We start from the raw sequence: 16,520 nt of genomic DNA, 5'->3' as shown, positions 1-16,520 counted from the left end.
ACGAAGCACTTCTCCAACTGATGTTTTCTCAAATTAGTGATTTATTTGGTCAGACCTTCTACTTCATGGTGAAATGAGTGCCTTGTTTTGGTATTTGACCAAAGGAACCAAACTGAAGCTTGAGGAGCAAGTCAGGCCTTTTTATTTTATAGTAACACCTGTGAAATGGAGATGCAAATTCCAGCAGGGAGGAATAAACAATACAATAAAACCTGCTCCCTCCACTGCTCTACAAGAAATGAGCCAAACGGTATTACAGGGTTACAAAATGCAATGTGGTGAAATAACAAGTCACCTACCTTTGCATCTCTTCAACTACAGAATTTAAATACAATAGATAAACAGGTTTCTCCTATCCTGTCAAATGCCAATAATTTAATTCAGTATTTTTTAGGAAAGACACAGTTCAGTGCCTTACACCGACTCTTCTCCTGCCTTTTTCTATGCATCACAAAAGAAACAAAGGTGAATAACTGCATCTCTAGAACCTAAGAGAAGCTTACCAGCTGCTCATTTATGACCTTATCACAGAATAAATAAGCTAACCTTGGTGGAATGAGCATTTAGGATTTAGCTTCCAAGATACTGATATGCTGGTCCACAAGAAATCTTTCCTCTGCATATGCTTACAGTAGCATGTTTGTCTAAAGCTGGAGCTGTCCTTTTAAAATATCTCCACCCCCACGTACCATTGTTTGGTTTGTGCTGTGGAGCAGCCCTGGTACACACAAACTGGATTCCTTAGAAACAAAAGCAAAACCCAAAGATCCTCTGCAAAAAGTGCACCCAATGCTCTCCGGACAGCAACAGAAGCACAGGTATCAGAGTAGGCTGCATCACCACAAAGTCCTCCAGTTTATACCATTCACCCAGGCACCAACAAGCAAGCTCTTGACATGTTGTAAGCTCACATGATACCATGACATGCTTCTGGTGCCATATAACGAGTCAAGTAGCTTTTGCATCTTCAGATTTACTGCTGAATGCCATCCCTCGGGTCTTTGTAGCTGTATCACATCTCCTTTAGCAATCTAACTTTTCTTTTGCGTGTTCTTTTCATTATTTACCTGCTTTACATTCTCTCCCCTTGCTGACCTCTTTCTGAGTCTTCTGTGCCTTCTACAAAATCTTACTGGTTTGGGTTTTAATTGTTTCTGCCCTCCCACTGCTCTTTCTCTCAATGGCAGCCTCAAGCCCCTCACTCACTCATTACCCTGCTGCTGCCAGGCACACCATTACACTAGTTCACCAGAAAGCTCTAGTTCTAGGCTTCTCTAAGACCAGTGTTACATTGTTTGTAAACCAGCTTTGCTCACCCACTCCTATTTAGCTACCATTCCTTCCATTCTCATTTCTGGTCTCTTCCTCAAGTGGCTTGCCCTGCTAACTCACGTTCCCTAGGATGGCACATGGTAGAGAGCAGGACGATCTTCCAACATGACGCAGTGCATCTCTGAACAGCTACTTCCAGACGTGGCACAGGGGATCAGCATGCATGTCATCTGGGTGCTAAAAACTTTGTGGGCGGGAGGGTGGAGGTAGTTTCTGGGACCTGATCAGAGGCAGGAAAGGTGGGCCAAATGAAGTATTGACAGCACACCGTGAAGTCACGGAAAGGGGTGGTGATTCTCTTAATGGGATGCCTCAGCAATAAGCCCAGGCACACAAAAGAGGGATCATGTCTTAAAAGGAAAAAGGGAAAGACATAGTTCCCCATCCCTGGAGGGAGGAAGAAGTGGTTTCCTTTCCTGAATAAGGGAGAATTGTTCTCCATTCTGCAAGATCTTATGATTTGCACTGCCTGTCTGGCCCTTACAAAGTCATATTCTCTGCCACACTAGGAGCACAGGCAGACACTGTAATTCTTCTCTGCCACCTTCTAAAAAAACAGAGAGCAAGCAAACCCCTCCATCATGATGAATGATGGGACTATAGCCCTTTGTCAGCTATAATTTTCCCTGACACACCAATCAGTCCAAGACATGTGAGGTTTCCTGGAGCTGCTGAGACAGCTATCGCAGCCATAACCCAAAAAAAAAGCAGAACAGGTTTGGAGAGAGAACAAATAAAACAGAGAGTCTTTGGTAATCTATTGCTTTTCACCCAATGTGTCACATTTGCCACACAGCAAAAGACAATTACTACACCCATTCCACTCAGTTTGCTCCTGGACACGCAGCACCACAACTCACTGCAGTGAAAGCATCACCTTGAATTCATGGGCCAGCCTGGGAGCCCCAGCTCCTTGCAGGGATGTGAAAGGGGAGGCTGTAGGGCTGGCACGGCCACATAAAGTGAAAAGAAGAGGAAGAGCTGCCAGTAGCCTCTCTACTGAGGTGGTCAAACTATCTAGCCCAAAGGCACTATAAGATCTATATGGCCAGGTCTCCACTTACCTTTATCCTTTGCTTTATCTGCTTTGTACCTTCTGAAATTATGCAAAACATTTCAGTGTTCTTACTGTTCTAATGCAAACCTCTAATGTCACATGGTTGGAGAGGGGGGAAAAAATAATAAAAACAAACAAACAAAAAAAAAAAAAACCCCAAAACAAAACAAAAAAAAAAACAAAAAAACAAAAAAACAAAAAAAAACACCCCCAAATTCGGAATGACACCAAAATCAAGAAGAGCCTCTACATCTACCTATTAACAGTATGGAATAAAAATTCTAAATTCTAATGTAATGGAAAGTTGTCCCAAAAGGCACTAAATAATGAGCTTGAGTACTGGAATTGGCCCAATCACAACCAAGGAGTTCAGTCTTGATTAACTTTCTGCCACAAGTGGCTGGCAAAGCTGCTAAAGCATTTTTTTTTGCTCTTGGGATCATAAGCATGGAAACAACTGAGACATGGTAGTCAAAGCAGGTCTACTTCTTAAGTCCAAAGCACTCAGGATTGCTATAGAAGTAAATCTGTACTTGAATTGTATCTCTGCCCTGTATGAAGGTGATGCACTTGCTCATGATGTGTAGAAGGAAATTCTGTATTTCTCCAGGCAATTCACAACACAGCTTCCTATTTTCCAGCCAGAAAGTTGGCATAGCTTATTACGCCTCATCACAACCACTGATTTCTTTATTACTTCAAAATTTATCCCTCTTACCAATAGCCAGCCTGCTGCAATCACGTCCATTTTGAAGCTGGAAGAGATACTTTATCCAGAAGCGTGAAGTTATTACAAATAATTCAGATAAACATGCAGCAACAGAACATAGTTTCATTTGTAAGGTCCAGTAAATAACAGTTGATTAATCCATACCAAAGAACTACAAGCACTGCTTTATGGTGAAGTACCCTAGATGTCAGGAAAAGTCACAGGACAGTAAACGTGCAAAACTCTCTGTTCATTCGAAAGAATTAAATCTAACTTAGAAGACAGTGATCTTGACACAGGAGGAATTCAAGAGCAATTTAACCTGCAAGCATAAGAAATTCACTTGAAACAATGAAGATAATCCTGGTCTCCCAGGAAAATGAGAAGGAGATGGAGTGGGTGGCAGCTGCCTACTCTTGGCTCTCAATCGTTGAGGTCATTCTACTAATTTCTTATTATTAGGCAATGTTTTGCAATTGTCTGAAGGAGCTGGAATTATGACCCATTTATTTTTTCACTGCAAGGAGAAGCAAACACAACACTGACATCTGCCTCTCTGTAGCACTTCATATGGAAGGGTTAAATCAGGTATAAACAGCCTTTTCCTCCCAAAGAGTGGCTGTACAGCAGCCATCTTTCAAGGAGGTGCATATACGCTGTGAACAGACAGAAACTGCATTAGGGCATAACAGCTTTCAGAGAGCGCCGCTGTGGTTCTGCCTTCCCTCTGATGTTACCCACGGTGAAAAATGGACCAGAAAGAACACTCGGTGCGGCCTCTAAAGAGAAGGAATCACACAGAAGTTTTGAGAACCGCTCTTTCCAGGTATGACTCCTTCATGTCCAATACTAACAATTCCAGTGATTCCAAAAGATGCCCGAAGAGATGTCAGAGGAGAGTTTGCAGCCGATACCAGCCCACCTTTCTTACAGCATCTTTTTGATCAGACTACTGGAACATTGTCTGTCCCTAGCAGATACTGTTCCAAAAGAGCACTGACACATCAACTTCAGCCAGGTGTTACTTCAGATGCTGAAGTAACACACTGCCTACAGATTAACAAAGAGATATTTCTACCTGAGGCAAACAACAGCAGGCTCCACAACTACCGATCACGGTCAACGTTCTATCAGTTGATCTTCATTTTTTACAGTACATACACAGGGTATAGTTTACCCGTTTTGAGCTGCAACATCATCAAAAGCTGCTTACATCCAGAACTACACCCTAGCATTGTCATTAGGCACATAAATTTGTTAGTACTGCTAAAATTGTTCCTCCGACTCCAGTTGTAGGGCTCCCTGGTATTTCTATGCAAGTTTTGTCATGCTACAGAGACAGCAAAGCAGACGGATCTACTTAGAAAAGCCCTGGAAGTCAATGACACAAAGTCGAGGCAGCAAACCTGGGCTGATTTCCCAGCATCTCTTAACATCCAGGGGTACTGGGATTATGTTTTGCAGGATAAGAAAGTCTTTCAAACAGGACTGCCCAGAGCATTCTGCATTCCAGTAATTCTGATGTGTGTACTCACATATGAAAACTAATAAGAATACCTATTTTTCAATTAAACTTTTACCTGCTATAATAAAAAAAAAAAGGCCCTTTTGTTTTTTTCTTGTATCTTCTCAAAGTTTCAACCTCCCATTCAGCAAATTACTCACCTGATTGCCACTCAAAGGTGAAATAATCTCTGGTAGTTTTGTTTCAACTTTTATCAAGACTGAGGTTCATGCTTCACTTGTGAAAAATCCTCCAGAAGGCCAAAATGACCTTAAAGATCACCTATTGCAGGCTAAGCAATGACAGGTACAATATTTATTTATGGAAACCACGCTATCTTCACACATTAAAGTGCAAATATCCACTCCTCTGCATTCATACTCTAACTGATCCATGCCTGCTGCTCTTTAGGTCTGCACTGATCCCATCTACGCCACTAAGCAAATCTGTGTTTATATCTGACTGCAGTAAGATTGTGCTATTCATGGTTTATCTTTGGCCATCAAGAGTTGAATTATGAAAACACTGAAGAAGTATGTTTAAGTATTGTATCACTCATTAGCATGACTGTAACACATTTAGCTCTGACCACACAAGCATTATCGTTTCCACACAAGGTAAATGCAACACCTACAGAACCTTATTTATCATATCCTGTTGCTTACAACAGGCTTGCATCTTTGTATCACAAAAGTGGGAAGTCCACTACCCGTTCTGACTGTATTTGTTTGCCTCAGCAATGTATCAACAATCTGTCAGATGTGTAGGCATTACATGACTGTCAATACGTATCTCACATTGTCAATATAAATCTTGTATATGGTTTGAGTATCACCGATGTTGAATGCAACAGAATAATTTATCAATGCCCAACATTTGTTGCATTGATTAAATGCATAAAATTTTCTCACAGCTCTGGCTTAGGAATGACTGCAATCACAGACACGGCCCTTTGGGGCAATTTCTGAAAGATGTCAGCATTCATGTCATCATTTTCTCCTCAAACAGCTACGGAAGCTCGTCATATCCATCTGTTCTTGTTGTCTCCACCGTGGCAACATGGTCCGTAATGAAGTCATCTGTTGCACCCTATCCCTTCAGATGTGTTGTACTTACTATCCATTCGTTTAATACCACATGGCCTGCATTGCAAGATACACATATTAGCTCTTTCCCATTAATCCTGCCAATCATTCTGTATCATCTGGAGACTCGTCACCTCCTTATCTAGATAATTTATGAGTGTGTTGAGAAATAAAAGTCTTAGCTGATCCCTCTCTCCACTATGACAATAGGTAAGAATCACAACAATTCTCCTCTTCTAAATATTGCCATCATTCACATAGATTTTAAACAATATTTAAGGAATTTTATTGAAATGTAAATATGCCAGAACTAACCATTCTCCATCTAAATCTTGCCAACAAGTTTTAAGGGAAAAGAAATTGCACTGAAAAGGTTAATTTTCTATGCAACCTAAAAATACATGTGTGAGACCCCAAAATCGTGGAAACACCTCATGAAAGACCACAGAAGCATACATCCTATTTCAAGAGTCAAGAAATTAATGTCCAAGGCTAAGAATATACTTAGCTGTAGCCTTGGTGAGGGATGAAATCAAACATCTGCTCTCCAGAAGCGCAGGGTAAAAACTCCTGCGGCCTTTAGACCAGATCTCTGATTACGTTTCAAAGAATGCTGTCACTTTTAATTCTCCCTTCCTGAATTTTTTTTTTTCTAGAGCTTTCTTCTGGGTCATATGGTCAGGAACACCTGCTAGAGTATGAAAAAATATGTTACTACAAATATTAAAAAGAAGTCAAACGTGACTACTGTAAAAAGACAACAAACATTCTGCAAACTCAGCCAATATCTGGGGAAAGGAGTGCTACAATTTACAGCTGTCAGACCACTGTTTAGCATTATCATTTTATTACTTCCTTATCACAGTTTATTAGGCTATTATCTCAGCAGATTCTCACCGTGCGCACCTCCATACCCATGCAGCTGCACATCCTGTTTCAAAGGCACAGCCTTGCCGCAGAGAGGAGCTCGGCCAGGCCCATGCCTTGTCAGATTGCAGCCCGCCATGACACAACCCTCCCACGGCGAAGACATGAACCCAGCTCACTCCCACCCATGCTCCCAGCTGGATGCAGGCTCTGTTTAAAAGCTCTTTTGATACTTCACTAAAGCCAAGGAGGCGCTTCTAGAGAGCACCAGCGCTGCGATTCGGCCTGGAGCTCTGTCAGGTTGCAGAGCTGGCAGGGATGGTGGAGGCCACAACGCCTCGCCCTCAGGCAGGAGCCCTTGGTGCTGCACCTGCAGCCCTTGGCTCCGTGAGACACGGCGTGGGGGGGGGAACCGAACACCCTTCTTAAATCGCAGCACTGTTTCTCCTTAAGGGTAAAAGCACACCAGAAGCGTAGAGTGAAGAATGACGCCATTTAAGGCAAACCGAAAGGGCTGTTTTTGCAGTGCGCCTCGCTGGGCAGGAGGCGGGAAGATGGCGGCAGAGCGAGGGAGGATTGAGGGGAGGGCATGGCATGGCGGCTGAAGCCTGTGCTGCCCGGGCCCCGCACGCCTCCCCGCTCCCGCCCCCGCCTCTCCCTCCCGGGGCGGGATGTGCCCGACCGGCCCCGGCCCGGCCCGGCCCGGCCCTGCCCTCCCGCCGGCGGCCGCTGGGGGCTCCCGCCGCTGCGGCGGCGCGGCCCCGCCATTGTCGGGGGGCATGGAAGGCGAGAGCACGTCGGCCCTCTTGTCGGGCTTCGTCTTCGGCGCCCTCGCCTTCCAGCACCTCAGCACCGACTCGGACACGGTGGGTGCCGCGGGCCCTGCCGCCGGGAAGGGGACGGGGCGGGGCGGGGCGAGTGGGACATGGCGGGGGGGGGGGGGGGGGGGGAAGCGGAGGGAGGGGCAGCCCCACGCCGCCGCCGCCATGGCGGAGCCCGCCGGCACCCCGCTGCCATCCCGGGCCGCGCCGTGCCGGAACACGGTTTTGGCGGTGCATTCCCACCCGGCCGCCATGACGGGGAATGGCGGGGTCGCTTCCGTTTAAAAGCGAGGAGGTGTGGCGGCGGCGCGCCCGCCGCGGGCCGGCCGAAACGCCGGTCGGGCCTTCCGGCCTAAGCCGGGCAGCGCCTGTGCCGCCACACACGACTCGCCTCAGAAACGTGAGGAATGGAGTACACATTCCACCTTTTTTTTTTTTTTTTTTTACTTAAATACAGGCATGTATTCAAAAATGAGTGAGAACCGACTCTCTTTTTTTTTTTTTTTAAAAAAGGTAATTTTGACAGCTTTTTACATCTGAAGATGGCATTTACACTATTCATACAAAACACAGTCCTGTTTGATGCTACTGTTAATGTGAATTCTTACTTTCTCTCCCCCTATAAAGGAAGGTTTTCTCCTCGGAGATGTGAAAGGTGAAGCCAAGAACAGCATTACTGACTCACAAATGGATGATGTGGAAGTTGTTTATACAATCGGTTAGTCTGTCTGCATTTTTAATACCGTACTTGGTTTCAGGCAGTACATGTGTGCTTACAGTTTTGAATGAGGGCATTCAACACCTTACAGGATCAGAGCTGCTAGATCCTGGGGTCCACACTGATGTAAAAACACACATAGAAAGGTTATCTTGTAACATTTTAATTACTACAAAACAGTTTTACTGTAGAAAATATAGTAATTTAACAGAAATACTAGTTCTTAGTTCATTGAATAGCTCCTCTTTGCCAAATATCTTGTCACATTAAAGGTAATTTAAGGCTTAGACTCCTTTGTCTTGGCCGCCTCACAAACTCCTGGACTACAGTTGCCCTGGAAAAATTTGGCCTGTTTCAGTGATGTAAACTGTAATGTGTTAGCATCTTTTACCTAATTTAGAGCTTATAAAATACTGTGTGTAAAGGCTGCAAACTATTTACGTATTTCATTGAGCAGATGCCAGATGTATTTTTATTTATAGAGTTGATAGGATTGGAGTGGATATGAATTTTATACTAGCCCTTAACAAAAATGTGTACATGCATATGCACACACATTTAACTCCATTCCTTTAAAATGCAGTTATACACAAAGAAATTGAACAAGGTAATACAGTATGTGCCATCTTTCCAATCTTCCTGAAAATATGGTAGGAAGAAATTACATCCCATTTTCTAGTTTTACTCCAGGATACAATTAAGGTATAACACTTTCTTCCACTGAGTCTCACAGCTGAAACAAAAATGATGTGGGTATTTTTTTGTGGTGGCATTGATCAAGTTACCCAGAGTCTCATCATCACATTCTCACAGACAGAGTTAGTTGCTCCAAAGTTTGGGGCTTTTTTTTTGTTGTTAACTTGGGAAAATTAAACTAGTGGAGAACTTGGGAAAAGAAAATGATTTAGAATGCCATTAGATCACCTGCTGTTTTTTTTTTTTTTTTTCTGGTAATCAGTCTTGCAGTAGTCATCTACCTTACATGGTTCTGTTCTCCAGCCTCATCTCTCTTACTAGCAGCATCCATGCCTTGCTGCAGAGTAACTCAAGTGAAATCTTTAGTGTTACATACTACTCCTGTACTCAAGAGAAGGGAGAGAAAAATAAAGTGCCCAATTTGATCTTTCACTTGACAAAACAGGAAAATGTATTAAAAAATGCAGTTTATATAAGTGGTTCCATTTTACATTTGAAAACTTTATTAGAATATTTTTTAAAAAGTATTTACTTTCTTAACCTTATTTAATTAGATGTTAATGCATTTGATTTTGAGAAATTATATAGAAATCTTTCTTAGTTCTTCCACCAGTTTAGTTCTGATCACAGCATACAGAATATACATCTTGAACTGATGAACCGAGAGTAATATTACCTTCTCTTTCCAGATATACAGAAGCACATTCCATGCTACCAGTTGTTCAGGTAAGAATCTTAAATAAACAGATATGAAAAAGTTAACCCTATACTTGAACTCTTCTAAACTTAAGTTACATTACTGAGAAAATCACCCAGTTGTAACTACAATAGCCATATCAACCCCTTGGAATTACAGGTATAAAATGCCCTATGTTACTCCTATTTTGGTTCATTATGTCGTTTTTTGGTGTTTGTCGGTGCGTGTAGAGAGATATGGCATACTGCACCTTCTGGTGAGCTATGATACCATATAAACTGCAGAATAATGCCTACATACTGAAAAAGAAAACCATTGCTTCTCCAAAAACATACATCCCAACCCCTCACCCTCAAAAAAAAAAGAAAAAAGGTAGTTGCCTATGACTGATACTAAGTCAGAAAAAGAAACACTTGCTAGCCCCATGGCAGGAGTAGTTTCAAGGACTAGTATTTAGAGTTCCATCATAGATGGGAACACAGCTGTGCAGGTTTGCATCCCTGTAAGGGGAGAATCACAACCCCATTTCCTTCTCAAATCTTTTAAAACGTATTGTTATTCAAAAAGCATTTCATAACAAATTGAAGGCATTTTACTATTTTACAGTTGAGAGAACACAGGTGCTACCTTTAACTTGTGTCCCAGTAGCACTGATGCCAGAACAGCATCATGAAATAACTGCACTGTCCTAGCAGAGAAGCTGTGTCAGCATATCTTTATGCTTACTGGGGAAAAAAAAAAAAAAAAAGCTATGAAAGTGAGATGACTGCCAGACTGCTAGGGAGTAATTATTTCTACAGTAGGTTTTTTTTTTTCTCTTCTAATTTTCCTAATTTTCTTCTAGCTTTTATAATTCTGCGGGAGAACTGAATGAGCTTGCCTTGAAGAAAATACTATCGGGCTACAAGAAGGTATTTTGTTTTCAAACATTAACTATACCAAGGAGCTTGCTCAGATTTTGGGGCCTGTTCCAGACACCTCTTGTATGAAGCCTTTTTTTTTTCCTCCTCAGATATTCTATCTAGTCCCTCACAATGCTAGTCAAGGCAGTTGCATCATCTTCTGCTCCCTAAATAACAGTTTAGGTTGGTTTTGACTAGGGTTTGCCTACATATATGTCAAATTTTTTTTCTTACTCATTTCTTAAGCAAATAGTTCAAATATCCCAAAGGAATTCTACCAATTTCAGTAACAGTTGAAGTGGTTAAGTGCTACTTGACCAAAACAATTTAGTCTTCTCCACAGAAGAAGGTTTCACAAGGGGAAAGGAGAAGCTGGAAAGAGACAAACAGCAAATGAGCAGAACAAAGTTTGCAGAGTTTCAGCTTGTGCACAAGCTCAGAAAACAGGCCAGTTAAACACATAGTTTTGAAGGAAGGAGAGAAGTTGTCATACTGGAATTAGGCTTAGATGGCTTAAGGGTTTCAAGTTAACTAACTTCTTGAATATATACACATCAGCAAACAAAGATGAGATTCATGACTTCGTACTAAATCCTCTAACTTGCTTCAATATGACATGCAGGGACAATTACCATTTAACAGTAATAATGACTTCTCTTCTGCCTGCAGAGTGTAATAGGATGGTACAAATTCAGACGCAACACAGACCAGACCATGACATTCCGGGAAAGACTTCTTCATAAGAATTTACAGTCACATCTGTCAAATCAGGGCCTTGTGTTCCTTTTATTAACTTCTAGCGTGATGACAGAAAGCTGTTCTACCTACAGACTGGAACATGCCTTACATCGGCCGCAAGAAGGGTAATTGATTTGTTCTCTAGTTTTAATAAAGCAGTAGCACAGCACATGGTACAACTTGGAACAGTTTGGGTTTTTCTTTGTTGCAGCTGAATTAACTATTTTTTTTTTTCACCCTTGAAACTTACACATTAAATAAGATTATTCCTTATATTGCTAGAGCCCAGTTGAAATCTTACCGTGAAGTTCTATTCAGGGATTTGCCTTTATAACTGTCTGCAGTGCCAGTGTCAACAGGCAGACACTGTCAGTTCATTTATGCACATAAGTTGTTCTTGATCAGTTTGTGTTTGTGTATAGGACTTCAGCTACACGTGATGACTCATAACCAGAAACAGGAGAAAACTAGAGGCAGTGCTTAGTCTTGTTGCTCTTGCAATTTGCCTTTAGCCATAAGTAGTCATCTATGTGTGATGTGATACATTTAACAAGAACAAGCTATACTGTAAACTTCCATCTGGAATGTGAAATGGTCAGTAATCTTTAGCTATGTTAATAAATCATGTTCTCACACTTCTGCTTTTTAAGTCTTTTCCAGAAAGTTCCTTTGGTGGTTACCAACTTGGGTATGGCAGAACAGCAAGGTTACAGAACAGTGTCCGGTTCCTGTGTATCTTCTGGTTTTGTGAGAGCAGTAAGACAACACAGGTACAGTATGCCATATTTACTGATAGCTGTAGCTTTCAGTTAAGAGAAGTATAGTTACCCTTCTATACAAGTCTTTTAAGTGCTTTTGCAAATGCTATAGCCATACCCTGCTCACTTGTTGACCTGTTTCCTGCAATTATTTACCTTTCCAAGGTACTTGGAAATTAGGTAAGTCCTATACTTAGATGTCAGAGCAGCTGTCTTTTTCAACATAGACACCTAGCGTTGAAGCTCAAAATCCTTCTCATTATAGCTTCCAAGTAAGCACTGGGATTATTAACTTGCAATTATACAATTACATTCTTGGTCCACAGGTCAGAATTCTTTTATGAGGATGGATCCTTACAAGAGGTTCATAAGATAAAGGAAATGTATGCCACCTTGCAGCAGGAACTGAAGGTAAGGCAGGCACACCTATCGATACAGTTACTTCCAGCAGTACTACAAAACCAAGTCAAGCAAAGGTTATACCATCTTGCACTAAATGAGAAACAAAGCTGTGTCTTGGAAGCGATGAAAGATCAGAGTTCCGTTCACTGTTAGTAGCTGTACACTGAGTTCTCAAAGTTGAAGACTTAAGTTTCCATTTGATCAAAAGCACACTGATAAATCCTCAAGTCCACCGATAAATTCTCACAAGAGGATTATTTTGAAGAAGCACTATCTGTAGCTTGTCAGAGCTCTATTGCTTAGATGGGAATAAGTAAAACATCTTGCACTTTATTCAAACATGAGGTTTAGGTTATCATCTCTAAAATCCACCTCAAGCTCATCACTTAAGCTTTTTGATACTTTGTATCCAACATAGAATCATGAGTACCTTTGCAACAAGGTTGAAGTCAGCTTCTATGAACACCATTAATTCCATCAAATGCTCTTTTCCTTGCAGAAAATATGCTCTACAGTAGAAGCCAGTGAACGATCTGTAGAGAAACTCTTAACAGAGGTGAGCCAATTAAAAGAAGAAATAAGGAAGAAAAAGCAACAGAGTTGTTCAGGTAAATTAAATAAATGCAATGCCAGTCTTAGTAAGACTTCCATAGTTGATTCAATTGGCAGAAACACAAAGTGCTTCTGAACTTTAGGCAGTCAAGGCAGTAGTGGTAGAAGTGTGCAAGAGGGACTGCAACACTAGCTTTTTTTTTTTTTTTTTTTCAGGAAGAGACATAGACTACACAGGAGAGCCAAAGGAGAACGTCCTCCTTTGTCAGGCATTGCAGACATTTTTCCCCAATTCTGGACTTCAGACATGTATTGTATCCTTCAAGGGCCAACAAATATCCAAGAACTCCTGTAATATTGACCATAATATTAATGTTATGGACAAACTGACTCTCATGGTAGAGGAAAGAGACTTCACTGAAGCTGAAGCAAGACACCTAACCAAGCGTAAAGTCAGAGGGACCACAACAGGATCAAAGTCATTCAAGAAATCCAGATCACTGCAACTTCACCAAAAATTACTTCGAGACCAAGAGGACAGTGACCAGGAAAGGAAGCTTACACAGAGTAGCACTGAAACAGAAGAGGACATGTTGGAAAAAGTCAGAGACACAAATGAATACCCACACTCTCCTACTTTCTGATCTGTTGGTTTGTCCAGATGACTTTGCACCAAGAGTTACTGCCAGCATATTCAAGTGGCATATCAATTCACAGCACTGCAGGGATAAAAAAACCCAGTGTATTTTGCAGGTTGTTTTTTTTTTTTTTTTTCTATCCAATGCATGAATCCTATTTGGCATAGAGACAAGTCGACGACATTCCCTCCGATAACATTTGCCTTCCAGAGTTAAATCTGTATTTGCTCTCTCAGGGTTTAAAGACTATGCTAGCAGGATGTTAGCAGTCATATAACCATGTCACATGCTGCCTCAGAGTAATACAACTTCAAGCTGCTGTTGAAGCAGTACTACCCAGTCCTCAGCAGAAGCTGAGGCAGGGAGCCTCAAATGAATACAGGTAACATACTTAACAGAACGAGCTGTCTACATAAATTGCCACAATTTCAATACTTCCATTTATCCTTGGCTATCCACTGCTTGTTTATTTTGTCCTCCTTCCAATCCAGCAAGGGAAAAACACCCACCTGAACTTCAGCAAGACCTGTGAGCTGAGGAAGTGGTCCAATTTCTACTATTGCTTTCATCTTTCAGACTTCCTTCAATTTTTAGAGACTTGACACTTCATAAGAAAAGCAGCTGACGTCCAGCCTTCAGTCAGGGACGCATTATGCTAGCCAACCACACTTCTAGTAAACAAGTATATAAACATGAAAGGTAGTTTTATTGTTTATTTCTTTATAATGTATTATTCTGGATACTTGACATTACATATCTTGGGGTCTGTGAGAAATGATGGATTCTTAAACATAACTGGCATAAATCCTGTAAAAGATAAGATGGATGGGTTTTTTTAATAGGAAAGTAGTCTTCACTTACAAAACTTAAAAGCATAATCATACTTACCAAATACTTGAGCTCTTTTAATGGCTTTTGTAATTTCCTTCTGCTTCTTGCTACACAAGCCTAAAGATAAATAATTTTCAGTCTCTTAAATCAACAGTACCCAAACCATTAGTTTAAAGGGTAAAGATGATTTAACTGACACTTCCCTCCAGCTTTGTCCAAGTCTTTCTAGAAAAATACTTAAATATAAAAAAAAAAAAAAAAAACAACATAATTAAGGGATGTTTTCATTCCCTGATGAAGGCTATTAAGTCATAAGAATACTATTACAAAATGTACAGGGTTGTCAGTAGTTACTTTTGGAAAGATAGCTGATATACAGTTACTTGGACTCATAAGAACTAGTACATTATTTAATACTTCACATACCTGTTATGTGCCTGCCATAAATGCGGCCAGTATGCAGAGAAACAAACTGGGAAAGAAGCTATTTAAAATTAAGAAATCCAAAGTCAGTTTATGAACTTTTTTTAGAGAGTTTTAGTTTATTTTAATATTTGCATTTTATTTTAATTTTTTCATCTATTTTTAGAAAACTCGGTTCTACCTGGAGACAAGAAAAAATGTGTCTTAGACAGTATTTTATATGCCATAACATTTAAGCAGCATGACAGTGGAATTGAAACTGAGGACTATTTAGTAAAAAACAAATTTCTAACACCTGCACATAGGACTACTAGATTGAACAGTTTATCACAACTACACTCTTTGATCTTTATTCTGCACATAATCTTACTCAAAGTTTTAGATCCCTAACCCATCTGAATGAATTTTTCTTTTTGATTCTTGGAGACTTCTTACACACCCATTTAAAAATCGTAAGCCACTTACCTTCATCTAAGGACAGAAATTTTCAAACTCACCTGCACATTCTTGTAGTCCACATTTATTTCACATAAGACACATTTTTTAGGAGGCTCTTTATAGGGGTTCTCCATCTGTATGGGCTGAAATGAGAGAATTATTAACATCTGTAAGCTTCACAAGAAAATAAAGAATGCTTGTTATTTTTATCCTTTAGGCAAAGCATGCATTGAAGCCAAGAGCTATTTAGTGCATTATCGAAGTTTCTCAGTAACTTTCCTACCTCTATTTCTTTAACACACTGGCTGGTACCTAGCAATTTAAAAGACTTCTCACAGCTACACAACCTTTTATATCTTAATGACAATAAGTCAATTAAAGCAATCAATAAGATGGTGTGTTTACGCCCTTTTCTCAAAATACAATAGCCACAGAAGCTGGCAGTAAAATAGTTCTGTCTGATCAGTCAGAAGAGACTTTTTTTGAAAATAATTTCAATGTAAATGTCCTGAGAAAGCTCCCGTTTACTCACACACTTTAACAGAGACATTCCCAAATACCTCTCAAGCCCTGAAAGGCTCCTTAAACTTCCAAACAAACCCAGCACCACATCCTTACAAGATATGACTGAATGGAGAAAAATTATTTTTGTAACCCTAAGTAGAATCTGGGCAGAAAAATGTTTTTAAAAGCTTTTACTGGTACAAGATATTTTTATGATGTAACAACCACACCTAGCGCATTCTCTTTAATTTTTTTTTCTCAGCTATATTCAGGAAAACAGTGCTGCCAAAGGGTTTGTTCCACACAGGAGCTGCTGGCTGAAGTGACCTCAATCGAGAAACCGGACTTCAGCTCGATGGCGCCTGAACCTCTGCCACTTCAGCGCTGAGCTCCTGCTCTGTAACGCATCAAACGAGCGAGAATTCTGCGGTGTTGGTTTGTTTTTTTTGAGAGCCCGAACCACACCGGGACCAAAGCGCCGCGACTCGCGCTGTGCAGCCTCACCTGGTCGTCCCGGCCGGGCGGCCACTCGTGCTGCAGGCGGCGCGGCCGCTCCCACAGCGCCGCTGCAACGGAAAGAGCGACAGGATTAGCGGCGGCTAATTAACTCGCTCGCTAATTAGCGAAGCCCCGCCGACGCCCCAGCCGCCCCCCGCGAAGGGAGGGAAACGCCAGAGCGGAGGGAACGCACCGGGCACCAGCCCCCGCCAGGGCCTCCGCGCCGCCGCGGCCCGCGCCGCCATCTTGTCCGCTATCCCGCCCGCCCTCCACACGCGCGCTATTTCCGTCTGTGCATCACTGGCAGCACCCCGCCGCCTATACAAGTATGGCCGGCGATTGGCCGCCGC

The 16,520-nt window shown here is 41.6% G+C and overlaps 2 protein-coding genes across 3 annotated transcripts; one reads left to right on the top strand and one right to left on the bottom strand.

The window, feature by feature from the left end:
* Nucleotides 1–7,278: 7,278 nt before the first annotated feature.
* Nucleotides 7,279–14,174, top strand: ABRAXAS1 (abraxas 1, BRCA1 A complex subunit). 2 transcript variants are annotated; one of them, XM_042796327.1, is made up of 9 exons: nucleotides 7,279–7,420; nucleotides 8,003–8,093; nucleotides 9,479–9,515; nucleotides 10,331–10,397; nucleotides 11,058–11,251; nucleotides 11,777–11,896; nucleotides 12,211–12,295; nucleotides 12,786–12,918; nucleotides 13,076–14,174. In XM_042796327.1, exons 1-9 carry the CDS (start codon nucleotides 7,334–7,336, stop codon nucleotides 13,480–13,482), a joined length of 1,221 nt encoding a protein of 406 aa, XP_042652261.1. In that variant the 5' UTR covers nucleotides 7,279–7,333; the 3' UTR covers nucleotides 13,483–14,174. The 2 variants fall into 2 exon arrangements, with proteins under 2 accessions (XP_042652261.1, XP_042652260.1); XM_042796326.1 differs by having other exon boundaries at nucleotides 7,296–7,420; nucleotides 12,786–12,894; nucleotides 13,055–14,174.
* Nucleotide 14,175: 1 nt separating this feature from the next.
* MRPS18C (mitochondrial ribosomal protein S18C) lies at nucleotides 14,176–16,506 on the bottom strand. The gene is made up of 6 exons (XM_042796328.1): nucleotides 16,364–16,506; nucleotides 16,177–16,238; nucleotides 15,228–15,311; nucleotides 14,734–14,791; nucleotides 14,365–14,424; nucleotides 14,176–14,283 (listed from the first exon to the last, which is right to left on the bottom strand). Exons 1-6 carry the CDS (start codon nucleotides 16,413–16,415, stop codon nucleotides 14,207–14,209), a joined length of 393 nt encoding a protein of 130 aa, XP_042652262.1. The 5' UTR covers nucleotides 16,416–16,506; the 3' UTR covers nucleotides 14,176–14,206.
* Nucleotides 16,507–16,520: the final 14 nt, after the last annotated feature.

The sequence above is a fragment of the Tyto alba genome, unplaced genomic scaffold, assembly GCF_018691265.1.
Source record: "Tyto alba isolate M040663 unplaced genomic scaffold, T.alba_DEE_v4.0 Super-Scaffold_23, whole genome shotgun sequence".
Lineage (NCBI taxonomy): Eukaryota > Metazoa > Chordata > Aves > Strigiformes > Tytonidae > Tyto > Tyto alba.
Note: the sequence above shows the minus strand (reverse complement) of the source record. Positions and strands in the feature narration are given on the sequence as shown.

Coding starts and splice junctions, on each gene's coding strand:
- ABRAXAS1 (XM_042796327.1), top strand. CDS start 7,334: ATGGAAGGCGAGAGCACGTCGGCCCTCTTGTCGGGCTTCGTCTTCGGC. Junction 9,516..10,330: donor CCATGCTACCAGTTGTTCAG/GTAAGAATCTTA, acceptor ATTTTCTTCTAG/CTTTTATAATTCTGCGGGAG. Junction 11,252..11,776: donor TTACATCGGCCGCAAGAAGG/GTAATTGATTTG, acceptor CTGCTTTTTAAG/TCTTTTCCAGAAAGTTCCTT.
- MRPS18C (XM_042796328.1), bottom strand. CDS start 16,415: ATGGCGGCGCGGGCCGCGGCGGCGCGGAGGCCCTGGCGGGGGCTGGTG. Junction 14,792..15,227: donor TGGACTACAAGAATGTGCAG/GTGAGTTTGAAA, acceptor AATTTTAAATAG/CTTCTTTCCCAGTTTGTTTC. Junction 14,425..14,733: donor TTATGGCAGGCACATAACAG/GTATGTGAAGTA, acceptor ATTTATCTTTAG/GCTTGTGTAGCAAGAAGCAG.